The sequence below is a fragment of the Mirounga leonina genome, unplaced genomic scaffold (genome assembly GCF_011800145.1).
Source record: "Mirounga leonina isolate KUSES-001 unplaced genomic scaffold, KU_Mleo_1.0 Mir_128, whole genome shotgun sequence".
Taxonomy (NCBI): Eukaryota; Metazoa; Chordata; class Mammalia; order Carnivora; family Phocidae; genus Mirounga; species Mirounga leonina.
The window spans coordinates 24,940,571-24,956,394 of NW_023270320.1; the positions used below are offsets into that span (position 1 = coordinate 24,940,571).

Consider the following 15,824-nt stretch of genomic DNA (forward strand, 5'->3'; position numbering starts at 1 on the left):
TGCTTCTCTTCAGAATGGGATGTCTGATAAACAAAAGAACTCAAGCAGAATTATAAGATTATGAGCACAAAATCATGTTAGTGCCTATGCATGAACAATCAAACATCTTCTTAGGACCCTCATTCAAAAGTTAAATTACCCAGTCTATTGTCATATGCCTGTTGGGTATAAAGACTGTTCTGATCCATAAGAAAAAAATGGATGTCAGATAATCGAAAGAAATGCAAGCGGAATTAAAAGGCTACAGACACAAAGTCACATTGTTACCCATGCATGAACAACAAACCCAATCTATTGCCATATGCATATTGGAAATGAAAGCTGTTCTGACTTATACAAAAACAAATAGATCGCTATATACAAATTAGTATATATATAAAGTTGCTTTTTACATAAGACTTGGCAAGAACTGAACTTAAGTAAATACAGCTCCACACCACCTGTGGAAAATCATTTTGACACCAATGCACAGAGAGTTCTTTGCTCTGTGGATTATTTGCTGAGGTTCAAAGTGGTCTGTATTTTATCATTGGTTTTCATTGTCTTGGCCCTTGTTCCATCCAATTTAGGAGAATGCTTGAAATACTCTCTCTTCTAGTAGCATGCAAACACTCTAGGAATTCGATGCTTTCCTGAATAATCTATGCTTGTTCTGTAAGTACAATCTAAGACACTTTTCCAGAACAGAACAAAAGAGATTAGATTCGTTTTAGTTTAAACTGTCTAAAGAGAGTTCTCAGTTGTGGATTTATTAACGGCTTTAGTACAAATAATGGAAATAGAATCGTGCATTTTTATTAGTCATCCAAGAAGCCTTTATTTCAGGTTCTTCTTGAAAGCTCAATCACCCTGGCTCTTCTTTTAACAACTTGGAAAATGTCTTGCCTGATTAGGAAGTTAGTCATTTCACATTATGACATCTAAAACAATGAGAAGCTTAAAAACCTCACAAATTACATTTATTAGTAACAGGATACATCACTTTAAAAATGAAAATCTCAAGGATCTGTGGCGCCTTTCTTTGTTCCTGTTAATTTTATTTTTCTTTTTGAGTGGCAGATGTTTTGTAAATATCAGCATTTGAATTCAAACAACAAATGCTGACGATTAGTTCTCTACATAAAAACATTACGATTTTGTATTGGCAGGTTCTGTATTCCGAGCGAGCGTTGTTGACCTTCCTTCTGTCTGATGTTTTCTTTAACAATCCATATTGTTCCAAGGCAAACACGATCTTTGTCATTCAGCTTTAAAACTTAGGACAGTTTTAAACAAACCGCGTTCTGAAAAGGAGTGCTAACGTAGAATTTGGGAAATGTTCTTCCAGTCCTCATTTTCTGGAGACTGTTTATTCCTTCTTGTTTTAGCAGTTGCCTCAGACTTGGTCACAGACATCCCCTGAGGTTTTTCCTTTCCATTTACTTTACCCATTTAAGGTTAACATATTAAGAGTTTTGCTACCGAGAGATTAAAATAAATATGTTTGATGGAGCTTTCTCAAGGCTCCTGGACTGACCACGGCCTTCTTCCCTGACTTCACTGGCATCTTCAATACAGGCCATGTGAAGCCTACCAAGTAGAGTTCCTCTACAAGCTGCCACATTTTTCTGTGTATTCGGGGGAGGGGTGAAGCATGTGCCTCTTACTTGTATGCACTGAAAAATCAGAGATAAAATTCATCCTAATAAAGTTTCCCTCGTTCAGTCTTGAAAGTCAGTTGGCCTTTGGGATGCCTGGGTGGCTCAGTTGGTTAAGCTTCTGCCTTTGGCTCATGATTCTAGGATCCTGGGATTGAGTCCCGCATCAGGCTCCTTGCTCAGCGGGGAGCCTGCTTCTCCCTCTCCCTGTCGCTCCCCCTGCTTGTGCTCTCTCTCTCTCTGACAAGTAAATAAAATCTTTAAAAAGAAAAAAAAAAAGGAAAGTCAATTGGCCTGTGAAATTTTACTGTAAAATTCACCATAACATTTAGTAACTCAGTATTAGAGATGGCAGCTTTAGGCAAGAATGTGACACTCAACAGAATCAGGTGACACAAAAATACTACATAACAAGGCTATCATCTGTATTGTTTTCAGCTTATAGCTCTAAAAAATAAATTGGAGTGACTATCATTACTGTGATTTTATCCATTCTCTATCTTCGCTGCTTTAGTATTGATTGAATACCAAGGTATTAGGAATTTAATCTAGTCATTAAAGATAAATCCTTTTCCTTTTGGTTCATAATTATGTCTCCTGTCATTTTAGAGGTTTTTTTTTTTTCCCATGCTATTATATTTTGCCATTTCTCACAGACCCTGGGAGAGAAGATAGGTATTGTTGTACTTAGCGGGTGTTCACATTTTATCATTATAATGTCACAGTAGTGATGAGCAAGACCAGGCTTTCTATAAGAGGTGAACTTCGATGGCCATATTGAAAGGAAACGATGGATAATGAATAAAGCCAACAACATGAGGACAGGAGAAATGGTCAGAAAGGAAGAGAGGGCAAGAACCCTGGCAAAGATAAGAAAGTCAGGGAGCTCATTTGGTGCTTTTTCTAGAGACTGAAGAGAAATATATTTATCAAAAGTCCTTCTTGGCAGATCATGACAAATTTTTTTCATTTCAACCTTATCCCCACTTAATCATAATGTATAAATATTTTAAATTATCAATGCAGGATCTAGTTACAATGTAGCTGTAAAGTGCTGCCTTGTCTTTGCCCCCTGCTCAAAATAAAGCTGTTACCTTTTTGCCCTGTCCACCATGGTGCTTAGCAGCCAGAGATGCATGGTCTCAGACATGTTTACCAAGTAAAACACTGACTTGAGGGGCGCCTGGGTGGCTCAGTCATTAAGCGTCTGCCTTTGGCTCAGGTCATGATCCCAGAGTCCTGGGATCAAGCCCCGCATCGGGCTCCCTGCTCAGCGGGGAGTCTACTTCTCCCTCTCCCACTCCCCCTGCTTGTGTTCCTTCTCTCGCTGTGTCTCTCTCTGTCAAATAAATAAATAAAATCTTTAAAAAAATTTAAATTAAAAAAATATATATATATTTTAAATTATCAGATGTTAGAGTGCTAATGTACATGGAAATGGAAAGTGTGGGACTAGAGAAGTTCATGTTCATCTAACCACGGGTCCTAATCAAGAGCAAAGGCAGAATGGCTGGGGTTAAACATTTCTTTCAGAGCTTTCAATCTTAAAAGAATTGCTTCTTCCTATGACAGCATGTCCTTCCCCTTTGGTCTCAGTGTGTGGATAAGTGAGAAACTCTAAAAATGGGCTAAGACAATATGCCAGGGAAAAAACTAAGTCATCTCACATATCAGAAAATAATACACAATATCTTAAATTTTTTCCTACAGCAAGCAACATTCCACCAACCATTTCTAATGAATTAATCTCAATTGTTATACATCAAACACTTCATTGGGAAAAAACACAGTATCTAATGCTGAAACAGAAATCGGTTTTGTAGTAACTATTTATTTCCTGTGTCTCAAGAAAAAAATAGGTGAATCTCCTCTTCCTTGACTGTTTGTTCAAAATATATGTTCAATACATTGACCTAGTAATATATTGAATACTGTAAGGTTATGATCTCAAATAAAATAAATTAAATGATGTAATAAATTGAATAATATAAGGTAATGACTTCAAAGTACCAGGGTACCTTCCAAAAGAGGACACTTACCAACCAGGTGACCCCTTCAGGGTTAGAAAACAAAAGCTGTCAGTATAAATGTAAAAGAAATTTAATTTTTCACAAAATTCCTCTCGATTTTCATCCGTGAATGGTCACCATTAAACAAAAACCTAAGTTTATGTTTATGATCAAGAACCAATAATGACTGAAGTTTAACTTGAATACAATTATAAATTCTGCCCACCTTATTAAACCCTGATTTAAAATAAGACAATGACAATGTGATATTAATGCACAAGTACACCAAAAACAAAACAAAAACACTCTTTCCTGATATTTAGTTCCACACGCAGTGAACAAATTAATGCATCATTTTTTTTCTACAGGAAAACTGAAGACTTTAATAGCAAACCCTCCAAGGTCAAAATGAATACAGGTATGCTGTCTCTGTTAGTTTTAAACTCTTTAGTTTGGTCTTTAAAAATCATCTTGGCCCCAAATCATTAAGTTTAGTACTCTGCTGATCTGAGTGGTCTAAATTCATTACCTGATTTCTCTCTCTCTCTCTCTTTTTTTTTTTTTTTGTGCTCCAATCCTATGGCTATCAAATGTAGAATTTTCTGTTTTGCTATCTACTCTTACTCCCTTTTCTATAACCGTATCTTGAAATTAACTCCTATAAGCTCTAGGAAAAGATAGCATGTCATTTAATGCATACATTTGAAATTTCTCACTTAAAATAGGATAAATTCGTAGGCAAATAGGTCTAGCAGAAAATACTTAAAATTTCCCTTTCTATAAACATGTTATGTTAACAGTGTTAGCAGATAGAGTGGCAAACTTCATAGGAGATCAGCTTAATTAATCTAGACACGATACACATAAAGAGGTAAGCATTATATTTTTAGAATGAGAACAGTATCTCCAACTAGCTTTAACAACATTGAGGTCTCTGAACTCTGTATTACATACAGATTAACTGTACAGTGTTTGTGACACGTTAGGTACATATGAATTTTTTTCCACAGTAGAAATCTTTGAACTTATATTTTCAGCTTTCCCCCCCGTAATTGTTATATTCTCTACCAAGTAATTCTGTAAAACAACTCTCTCACAGAAATTCTGTAACCTGTGTTCTAAAAATACTCTTTCCTATCCACAGGTGATGTCTGGAAAGTTGTTTTAGGCAGTTACTCCATGGCAAAGTAGAAAGGGTAGTCCCAGATATTTTCTCACATCAAGCTGCTTGCCTTTTTGCTGTCTCTTGTTGTTAGCAAAATGCCCCAAGGGAGGACTAACAATCATTGGTGAGAACCAATATATCTAATCCCTAGATCAAGTGTGGAGACATGGTCACTTGTCTTTGTCCATGATTCTGTGGCTGCCCCTTAGCAGAGACGTCAGAGAACCGTGGGTCAGCTGGCCCCCGAAAATGCAGTTAGAAATGTGGAGAGCAGGGGCGTCTGGGTGGCTCAGTCGGTTAAACTTCTGCCTTCGACTCACGTCATGATCCCAGGATCCTGGGATCGGGCCCCACATCGGGCTCCTTCCTCAGCGGGGAACCTGCCTCTCCCTCTGCTTGTGCTCTCTCTCTCTGTGTCAAATAAATAAATAAAATCTTTAAAATAAATAAATAAATGTGGAGAGCAACAGGCAAGACGAGGATATTGGACATAGTAAAATATATAAGGAAAGCTTAGAAATCAAGAGAAATGATAACCCTAGAAATGGACCAAGTAAAGGCATTTGGACAATTGGAAATGTGGCAGGCAGACGCAGGAAATGAAAGCAGAAATACTATTAGGCAAAGGGATTGAAGAAAGCGAAAAGAATAGAGAGAACACAGCTGAACAGGAGAAGTCATGGTGTGAACATCACTCCAGCAGAATGTCCACAGGAGGAAGTTAATATTCACTGATTGTTCTCAGGCATCTTCCCACAGATTTATCTTGAAGCTAACTTCCCAGTATCCTTCATTTTGTGGAGTGCTGATTTGCCTTTATATTATAACGCTGTGAATGACAGAGGGATAATATGTGATTATACTAAATATGCCATATTCATTACAATGCATTCAATAATTAATCTTCCTTGTCATAGAATGCAAGTCCTAAAAGCAAAGTAGGCAAAGAGAAATTTGTACATTCGCTTAGGTCTTTGGGGTACTTGAGCCAAGTTACTGCTCCATCAGCATGAATGTAACTCTCGAAAGTATGCTCTCGTTTAAAAGGAGTGAGCTCAGCTCTATATGGAATGCTAATTTGCATAGTTATTTTGCTTATCTGGGTGACTTTATACACATATGTACATATAAAATATAATATTCAAACATATGCATACCAAGTTGATTAGAAGTGACTGGAAACTTTTGTTTAAAATTCCGAAGTAGGGCGCCTGGGTGGCTCAGTTGGTTAAGCGACTGCCTTCGGCTCAGGTCATGATCCCGGAGTCCTGGGATCGAGTCCCGCATCGGGCTCCCCGCTCGGCAGGGAGCCTGCTTCTCCCTCTGACCCTATCCCCTCTCATGCTGTTTCTCTCTCTCTCTCTCTCAAATAAATAAATAAATAAAATCTTAAAAAAAAAAAATAAATAAAAAATAAAATAAAATTCCGAAGTAATACTATAATGTTGCTATAAAAACAAACCACCTTAAAATATATATATATATAAACATTGCTGTAGGAAATTGAAGAAAGCACTGTTGCTGTATCTACAAAATGAAGTAGAGTCTCGTTCCTAAATTTCCGTACATAAAATTGGTCTTTATTATCTACCTATCAATCATTAAAAAGATATATTAGTATTTCAATGTCGATGTGTCAGTCACTAAAGCTTTTGAAAAAAATATTATTTTAAGTTAGCTTTTTCATTTTTAGTTGAATACATTATAAAAGAGCCAAAGAAATGGGATTCATTTTTCATACAAATGTATCTAAACAATCTATAGAAATATGCAAAACATGCTATATTTCCACTCTTAGAACCTGTGGACCATTATTTTCTAAGGAAAATCTTAGCTATTAAAGAAAGGAAGGAGGTGAGCGCTGTGAATTGTGTAAGACTTATGAATCACAGACCTATACCTCTGAAACAAATAATACGTTATATGTTAAAAAAGAAGAAGACAGTAGGAAGGGAAAAATGAAGGGGGGGTAGTTAGAGGGGGAGATGAACCATGAGAGACTATGGACTCTGAGAAACAAACTGAGGGTTCTGGAAGGGAGGGGGGTGGGGGGATGGGTTAGCCTGGTGATGGGTATTAGGGAGGGCACGTTCTGCATGGAGCACTAGGTGTTATGCACAAACAATGAATCATGGAACACTACAGCAAAAACTAATGATGTAATGTATGGGGATTAACATAACATAATAAAATAAAATCTAAAAAAAAAAGAAAGGAAGGAGAGAAAGGCATCAAATAATGCATAGTGTGTGATTTACCCATGAGTGTTTCCCAGCAGTTGGAAACAGCTCCTAGGAGGCCTACAGCTGGATGCAAAAGTACGCCACTTTGCAGGCCATGAATGAGTGTGAAGGTGAGAACAGCATCAGGATTCTTTAGGATGATCTTGCATGTGCAAGACAGTATCCTCATTTTGAGATCTTAAAAAAATACCTTCAAGGAACAACAGACAGTTATCAACACATAAGTAAGTAGAAACAGAATAGAATAGATGTTTCTCTTCTAACAATTTCACAATCATCTCAACTTTTCAAGGGGAGCTCTGTACTAAACTGTTAATAAAGACTGACTCTCCATTCATTTTATGTAGGTCTTAGAACTGCTTAGACTACAGAAATTGTTTAACACAGAGGTTCCTACCCTTTCTTGTTTTACGGTGCCAAGATATCTCAGTTTCAAGCCAAAAGAAATACCTAACAGTTCTATTTTTTAAGTAGTAGGTGTGGACAACTTAATAAGCACTTATGTTCTACCAACTGAGAAGCAATTTGAAAAAAATAATATACTTTAATAAAAAAAAACAATCATTTTATTTTATTCTTTATAACCATAGTTACTTACTAACAGGATATGTGTGCCTGTTGGACACACCAAAACTTCTCAGATCATGGAATTTGAGCATACCTCGCCGCTCTCTTCTACTGGTCCAAAATTATTTTCTTTGCCACAGTGATCACCAAAACTCAGCTTTTCAGAGATGCGATATCACGTAAAGGAAGACAGCTCAATCTATTACGCTGAAAATGGGAAGTGGCTCAGGCTAGTAGTTCATGCAGGATCTGATAGGTATCACTGTATTCTCCTCAAGGACATTAAATATCCTCCCAAACCCTTGGGAACCTCCTGATGGGTGCCTCGGCACACAGTGTTGGAACCACGTGTTTAACCGGTGACTCTGAATCTCCTCATTGTGAAATTTTTCTTTCCCATTCCTGCTGGTTTTCAGATGTTCAGAGTTCAGAGAACTAGAAAATAAAATTTCTTAGAAGTCAGTTTCCACTTTCGACACCCTTCACCACACAGTCCTTTTAGACCTTTGATGGCTACTATAGACCACATATTCACTGACATCACCTCGATTTTATCTGAAACACTCCCCCTCTTGTAGCATTTTTTTTTTTTTGCAGTTTGCTAAAATCCTATTCGTGCCTCTCTTAAAGATCTCTTTAGTATTGTATGCTTCTACCATTTGTGTCTTTCTATGTTTGATCTTGATTTATTTGAATTCACATCTGTTACTTCCAATCATTTTTCTGTATTAACTATTGTCTGCATTAGGAAATTGTTATTTTAAACATAGGTTTAAGAAATTATATCTTGATATGAGAATCATTCTACCAATTTTAAGTTCTACTGAGCTTACTGCTTGTGATTTGACCAGGAATTAATTCAAATTGTAGTTCCAAGCACTCTCAAATTCCCTCACTTCCAATAAACAAAGTGGATACTTTAAGAAATAAAGAACAAGGGGAAAAATAAGAATACCATGTGGCAATATATAATGATTATGTTATCATATCGGTGGTTTTTTATTTGTTTTTCTTGTTCTAACTTTCAAGAAGAATTCAATTTCAGTTGTTTTCCTTCCAGGGGAATGAGCAAAACTATTTATTGCACATTCCATATACAAAGGAATGTGGGAATGAAATTGGAATCTGTTCGTAAATAGCACATGAACCTTCTAATTTTAGAAGTCTAAATTCTCATATCACATTAAAATAGCTGATGCCTTTTCACTTGCTTTATCTCACATTGCGATTTGCTTAAAGTAAAAGCGTATAGATCTTCATATACATATTGTTCAATAGCATAAAAACAATGTAATTTTTTAAACACTGGTCATTTCAATACTGTATATATCAATATTGCCTTTGATTCCAAATAAGCCAATTATTTCCATAACAATAATAACTACGCGAAGACAGAGAATTTCTGTAATAATACGTGTTTCTTTATGAACCCTAAACATCAAATATACCATGCCTGTATCAGTTAACAACTTTTACTTCAAGAAGTGAGTCCAGCTACCTTTAGGAATCATAAATAGTTAAAATACAGCAACACCTAAATGATGGATACAAAATAAGTCATACCATAGCTCTCAATATTGAGTCAAGACAGGTTGTCCCTAACCTTAAAAGCTACTCACACTGCTTATAAATTTAATATGAATTGAATTTAAATGGTATAAACAAAGTTGAGTTCTATATTTGTGTTTTCATTAAAGAAAACCCATAAAATCTTAAGTATAAAATCTGTGTTTTTACTAAAGTACTGGCATCTATTTCTAAGACAGACCCCAGGTTCTTTTTGTTCTGTTCTCTTTGTTTTGGCTTGGGGCGGGTGTGAAATTTTCAGATATATTCCATGGTTACTAACCCTGACTGCTCATCCTCCTCATGGATGTCTGGCACATTCCACTTAGAGTGCATGATACTGCATGTGCTTTTCTCCTTTGCTGTGGCTTCTGCTGTGTCATTTTTTTGCTTTCAGATAGCGGTGGGTATGCTCGCAAACGTGCCACCATGTCTGTTACATTAACATCTGTGAAGAGGGTTCAAAGTTCTCCAAACCTATTGGCTGCAGGTATAATATCACCAACTCACAGAATGTCTCAATCGAATGACTTAATCTGACCTTTCTCTCTTTCCAGAGTTATCTTGTTTGGATGATGAAAGTAGCTGTAAATACCTTTCGAATGCCCTACAAGTTCTTAGTTTTCTTGTCTCAAGGATAGCTCCTATCCCTTCTGGCTTTTTTTGTTCTAAAAATAAAAAGCCAAAGGAAACTGATATCTTATTTAAAAAAACAAAAAAAATTCAAAAAAACTAATTAAAAACAACAGTCACCTGCCAAAAATGTGCTGAGGAACAACTGCAAGTGTTAATTAACTATTTAAGTTTTTTTTCTCATGAACTAAATTAATAAAATATTTAGTTACGATAACTAACAGGGGCTTTAGTTGCTCTTTTTTAACCTAAAAACTGTTGGGCGGGTGGGTACACATGGGGGCAGGAAAAGGGATTTGCAGGAAAGTGAATTGTTATTAATTCACTTCTTTGCCAAAGGTCACAAGCAATGTGATAAAATATTAGTTTTGAAAAAGACCTTAAAGCTTCCTTTAATCCAATCAGCAAAGATCCTTCTAATGTAAAGTTTTTTTAAACATCTTGGTCCAGTTAAGATTAGCACATACCCACAGATTCTATATGTATGTATCTGTAGAAAGTACTTGGGAGTGTGCTATTTTGGCATCCACTGAGGTGCGTCTCTTTATGACCTACGCCTGTGGGTACAATCTGCACCAAGAGGGGTTACTGCTGTGAAGGATCAAGGTGAACCCTACAACCCCAGTGGCTGGAGGCCCTGAAATAGGCCCATAGCCTCTCATGACTAGTTGGTTGGTTGGCTGGTTGGTTAGTTGGTTCGATTGTGGGTTGGTTAGTAGAGGGTTCCTTGTTTTTTATGTATAGTATTTGTGGGTTTAGGAGAAGTTGGAGAGAGATGGAGAGTGTTTAAATAATTTTAATTCACACTGTGCCTAGTAGTGTCTTTTACACACATAAATTTAGTAGTTAATTAATACTGAAGATGTCCTTGGTTAAAGCCACTTTGATCCTAAACTAGCCAGCCATGTTGAGGAAAAAAAAAACACGATTTTAGGCGTAGAATTCCCACCCTTACCCACCACCACGTCCAGTTCACAAATGGATTTTGATGTACAAGTTTAAATGGATTTTGATGTACAAGTTCCATTATATGGTGCATTTTTAAAAAAACACAAACTGCACTGCTATGTATATAGCATAATATCATTTTGGTTAAGAAAAATCTCTACATACGTATTTGTACATGTTTGTTCGTGTGTGTACGCACATGGAAACATGTTAGACAAACTCAAATGTGGATACCTGAGGGAAATGGTAATGAAGGGAAAAAGAAAATAAACAAACAAACAGATTAAATAAATAGAATTTCTAAGGCCAGCAGGTAATTGGAATGCCGAACCACAAATATCATTGACATTTCAACCAAGTAAAATTCCGTCCCAAGCTATTCAGATGTGGACCATCTGAGTGGCCCATCTAGGGAACGTGGCACGATTTCAACAATGCCAAATTGTTATGATTTACAAAAGTGACCACAAAAGAAATAACAGTAGATTGAAATAGAGATTGCCATTCTGGAGAGTCAAAACTAGAATACCAATTTCATATCACTCAGCTTAGTGGAAAAATTTTAATGCTTCAGAATCAAAATAACAAAAGATTTAATACTTTAGGAAAATGAAATAATCTTCAGTAGTAAAAGTATGTAATGGCTCTGGACCATTTAAACTTTTATATCACTTGGTCTAAGATTTCTAGAGAATGAGTCCCCTGAACTTTGTTTTTTGTTACATGAAAAATGGATCTCTTTTGTATTAATTAGACACGTAAGATATATTCCCTTTTCAAGGAAGTTTTAATTACATTTTGAAGAAAGAAATCAGCCTCTTTATGCCTCTTTCATTATACAAGAAATGAGGTTCTTGTATGAGGTAGCCTTCACAAGAACTTATTTGACACCGTGTCTTTTTGTGAATCAAAGGGGGATTAGTAAATATTTACTACATTAGATTATTAAAATAAAACAGCCTATAAGTAAAAGACCACCTCCACAAAGGATTCTCAGCTTCCCTCCATCCTCCCTCAGGTCACAAAGTCAGTATGAACTGCTAGTCATCAATTATTAGTCCCTTAAATCAGTGTGTCTTTGTCCACCCTTTAGAGGTAAAGTCCAGTGAACAATTCATAGCACACCGTGATGTTTTCAACCCAAGCTAAAACCACAGCAATGACTATGTTGACCATTTCATTTTACCAAAGCACTTGGCAGTCTAAGATAACACTGGTATGCTCTGGTGACTGGGTCCGGCCAACGCCACCCATGTGTTTTATACATACCCTTGGGAAATCTCATCTGTTTATACCTCAAGTTTCCTTTCTTTAAAAAAAAAAAAGAATTCATTTGTCATTTTCCTACCTCTCTGAGAACTTAATCATTTCCCAGACTCAGAAGGATTTGTCATAATTAAATAAGAGTAAATTAAAAAAAGAAATAAAAGATCTTATCACAGTACTTAGAAATACAGTAGGCATGCAATTAGTTGACTTGAATTACTATGTTTAATTAATTCTTGGAAAGCATTTGAGCTCTCTAAAGAAAGGAGCTATAAGAATTAAAATCATCATAATTTTCAAGAAAAGTATAGTTTATAATGTCTAATATAGCATACCAGTTAAGAGGAATTTAAATAAAACCTCAGAGTAAAGATTATGATGTAACAGTTACCACAAACACAGCTACATAAAAACTGTGATGTTGGAATCATAAAATCGGAAAGGACCTTTGAGGGCATCCAGCCCAATCTCCAACCTGAGCCAGGAATGCCTTGACAACTTCTGTGACAGGTGTCCACCACCTTTTGCCTGGAAGGGGGATGTTCATTGTACCAGTGAAGAGTGCTGATAGTTCTTAATTCTCACAGACCCTATTTATATTCACATGCAAAATAGCCAGGGAATGATAAATTTGTCCCATTTACTCATTCTTAAATTTTCAGGGAAGCAATGACCATCAACTAAAGAATGCCAGGAATTAAAGGCTCTGATCCTTAGAATTTTCAGAAGTGAACAAGCTACTGGACAAAACCATTTTTGCCATGACTCTGCCAAATCATTTACATGCTAGACTTTTTTTTTTTTTTAACCGATATTCTCTTTACTTGCCATGGTTCCAGGATGCTTTCTGTTACCTGCTCCAAATCACACTTGTCTTCCCTTCCTAAGCGTTCTTCGCAGAAATTAAATAAAAGCAGTCTATGGTTAATAGTAGTCATGTGGGATAGTATTTATCTTTCAGTGCCTCTGAAGGATTATAATAAAATAGCAAATCAGGACTGGATGTATTAAATATCTATAACTGGTTTTATGTTAAAGAAACAAACGTTGTACACTTGAGTATCCTTAAGAGACCACCCACTTAACAGTAGATTTTAATCATTAACTTAAGACTCATTAAAATATGGGTTCATCCTGAAGTTTTAATCCATGGCCGTTTTTCTCCCTTCTCCTTGCTCATAATTCTACACACGTGTGTCTACCATGTTAAGCAGGGCTCAGTAGAGTTCATCCTTATTTTTTTTTTAATTTGAGTATAGTTTTAAAAAGCTCACCATCATTAATATCCCATATTTCCTGTAGCAGAGGTACAGTTTCATTTGGAAATCCTTGGGCCCAGTACAGGGGGAGAGAGAAGCCGCTGGTGGAGCCCAAAGTGACTGTCCTCTGAGTCTCACACTTAATGTTTATCCCACTGTGGGTTTCATAATCTCCAGTGTGGTCACCGGTAAGAAGAATAAACTATCAGTTAAAGGGAGTTTATTTCAAGTGTCCTTCAAATCTGCTCAGTCAATATACCTTCCTCCTCTACACCATGTCTACGCCACCTCCACCCCCGGCATATACCCACACACCCTTCTTTATGAGCTCAGTTTTATCAAACTAAGAGTGAAATAAAATCCCTATTCTTAAGCAAATAATTATAATATAAATAATAATTAGTCATGCTGCTTCCCTTTTCACTGCCATTCCCTCAAGTCCCAAAACGTGTTCCTTGTCCACAAACAGTATGTGACATGCGGGTGGTCATGACATCTCTCTCCCTGAGTGCCCCAAAGCAGAATTCTAATGATTGCTCTGTACTGCTACCCTGTTTATTTTCTTTATAGAGTCCTCATTATTATTTAAGTGATAGTGAATTTCAATCACTTTTGCTTCCATTAAATCCTAGAAATAGAGTCTAGTAAGCATTCCACATAGAACTCTTGAAAGCTATTTTTACTTGCGGTACCTATTTTATTACTCTGATTTTGAATTCATTAGAGATAAATTCCACACTATATTAGCTATTATCATAAAGGATAAAGATTTGTTAGTGTTCTCTAACTCACCTGAGCTGGAGACATGGTAACGTACTCTGTGCTAATTCACATTTCTTTTTCTTCCTTTGATTTGAAAAGAATATCAAATATTTTATCTAAAAGTCAAACTCTCATTTCTCAACTCATTTTTATCACTCCAAATTCATGTGTTTAGATTTCAAAATATCCCATAAACATTAGAAAGAAAATGAAGAGTCCCTTTTACATGTAACATTCATGTTCTATTAGGCACTGAAATACAGCAGTTTAAGAATGGTCTCAGGGACCCTGTGGGGGGAGTCTAGGATTAGATAGAAGATCAGGCTGGATGACCCCCAAAGTCCTTTCTAAAGTTCAGGCTTTATGATTCTATGTGAAGTTGACCATGTGGTATAAAAGAACCAAGCAATACAAACCAATCGCCTCAAGTGTGCATAAGTTACAGAAGATTCTTGAATGTATAATTTGAATAAAACCGACAGTAAATACGTCATTGAGCCACTTTCCAACTGCATTATAAAAGCAATTTCTTAATACTGAAACTCATTTTCCACAGCTTACTGCAAGACAGTGGAATATATTGTAACATCTCTTTCATATTTGAATACAAAATGACTTTAAAATGGCAATAAGGAGGAAACTCAAAGTCTAGAGTAGAGAATGATTTGAAAATATCACATAATATGGTAGAAACAAGTACACTTTCTTAAAGTATAAAAATTAAGTGCAAACTACAAAAAATCGATCACTATCTAACACAGGAGTTTAGTATGCTTAGTAACACCAGAGCACTAACAGCTAAGTATCCGATGTTGATTTAATGCTTGAAGAAACAGTCACTGCTTACAAACCAGATACCTTTTGATCCTTTAATTTGATATTTTAAGATTCATATATGCAGCTTGAGCAATAATAAGGGAGAATTACATGGTTGCAATATTATTGAAGGAAAAAAATCAGTGTTTGTTATATGTGTTAATTACATATTATGATTAATGAATGAAAATCTCATTGAAATAAAAATAAGTGCACAAACCTCCCATTTAGTAGATTTGACTAACTTAGAGTTTTAGAAATGAGATCATGTTTGCAAAAAAAAAAAAAAAAAAAGTGGATGTGGCTTTTTTGCCAAATGATCTTTACTGGATTGTTCATTGCTTGTTTGCTAGTATTAATTTCAACATTTCTTTTTCTTTTAGGGCGTGATTCTCAGTCACCAGACTCAGGTACAGAAAAGCTATTCTGAATAATCATTACATTTGTTGTGAGTTTTTCTTAACATATCCGTAGTCACATTGTTGACCTCGTAGTAAACTTCAATTGCATATACAGTTATGTCTATTAAACTAAATTTAATTTCTAAAAAGAAATCTTCAATTTTAGAAATAAAAATAAATTTTACCAAAAAAATGTTAAAAGTGAATGTAGATATTTTTGTATCCAATTTGTTTTCCCTTAATAAAAGCTTGGAGATCTTACAATGATCGAAATCAAGAGACACTGAATGGAGATGCTACATATTCCTCTCTTGCAGCAAAAGGTTTTAGAAGCGTTCGCCCAAACTTACAAGAAAAAAAATCACCAACTCAGGTAATCCTGCACACTCTTGTCTACTGTGTTATGTTAAAGCATGGTTATCAGACTACCGCTTTAGAGCCTCTTCTCTAGTAACAGGTGCATATTTAGATACATGTTTTATCTTTAATATGTTTTGCTTTTGTATTTGTATTCCTTGCCAACCTTGTATTTACAACATAGAAGACACATTT

The 15,824-nt window shown here is 35.8% G+C and overlaps 1 protein-coding gene across 9 annotated transcripts in view; it reads left to right on the forward strand.

The window, feature by feature from the left end:
• Positions 1-15,824, forward strand: part of SORBS2 (sorbin and SH3 domain containing 2) — a 181,099-nt gene that overhangs the window by 80,997 nt on the left and 84,278 nt on the right. For 4 of the 9 annotated variants that reach the window (XM_035004218.1, XM_035004227.1, XM_035004223.1 and 1 more), the window contains exons 1-3: positions 7,840-9,677; positions 15,255-15,281; positions 15,521-15,645. In XM_035004218.1, the coding sequence (XP_034860109.1) occupies positions 9,491-9,677; positions 15,255-15,281; positions 15,521-15,645 (339 nt within the window). In that variant the 5' untranslated portion in view covers positions 7,840-9,490. Of the gene's footprint in view, positions 1-3,010; positions 4,065-7,839; positions 9,678-15,254; positions 15,282-15,520; positions 15,646-15,824 lie in introns of those variants that run through there. The other 5 variants (XM_035004220.1, XM_035004221.1, XM_035004224.1 and 2 more) reach the window with 4 other exon arrangements.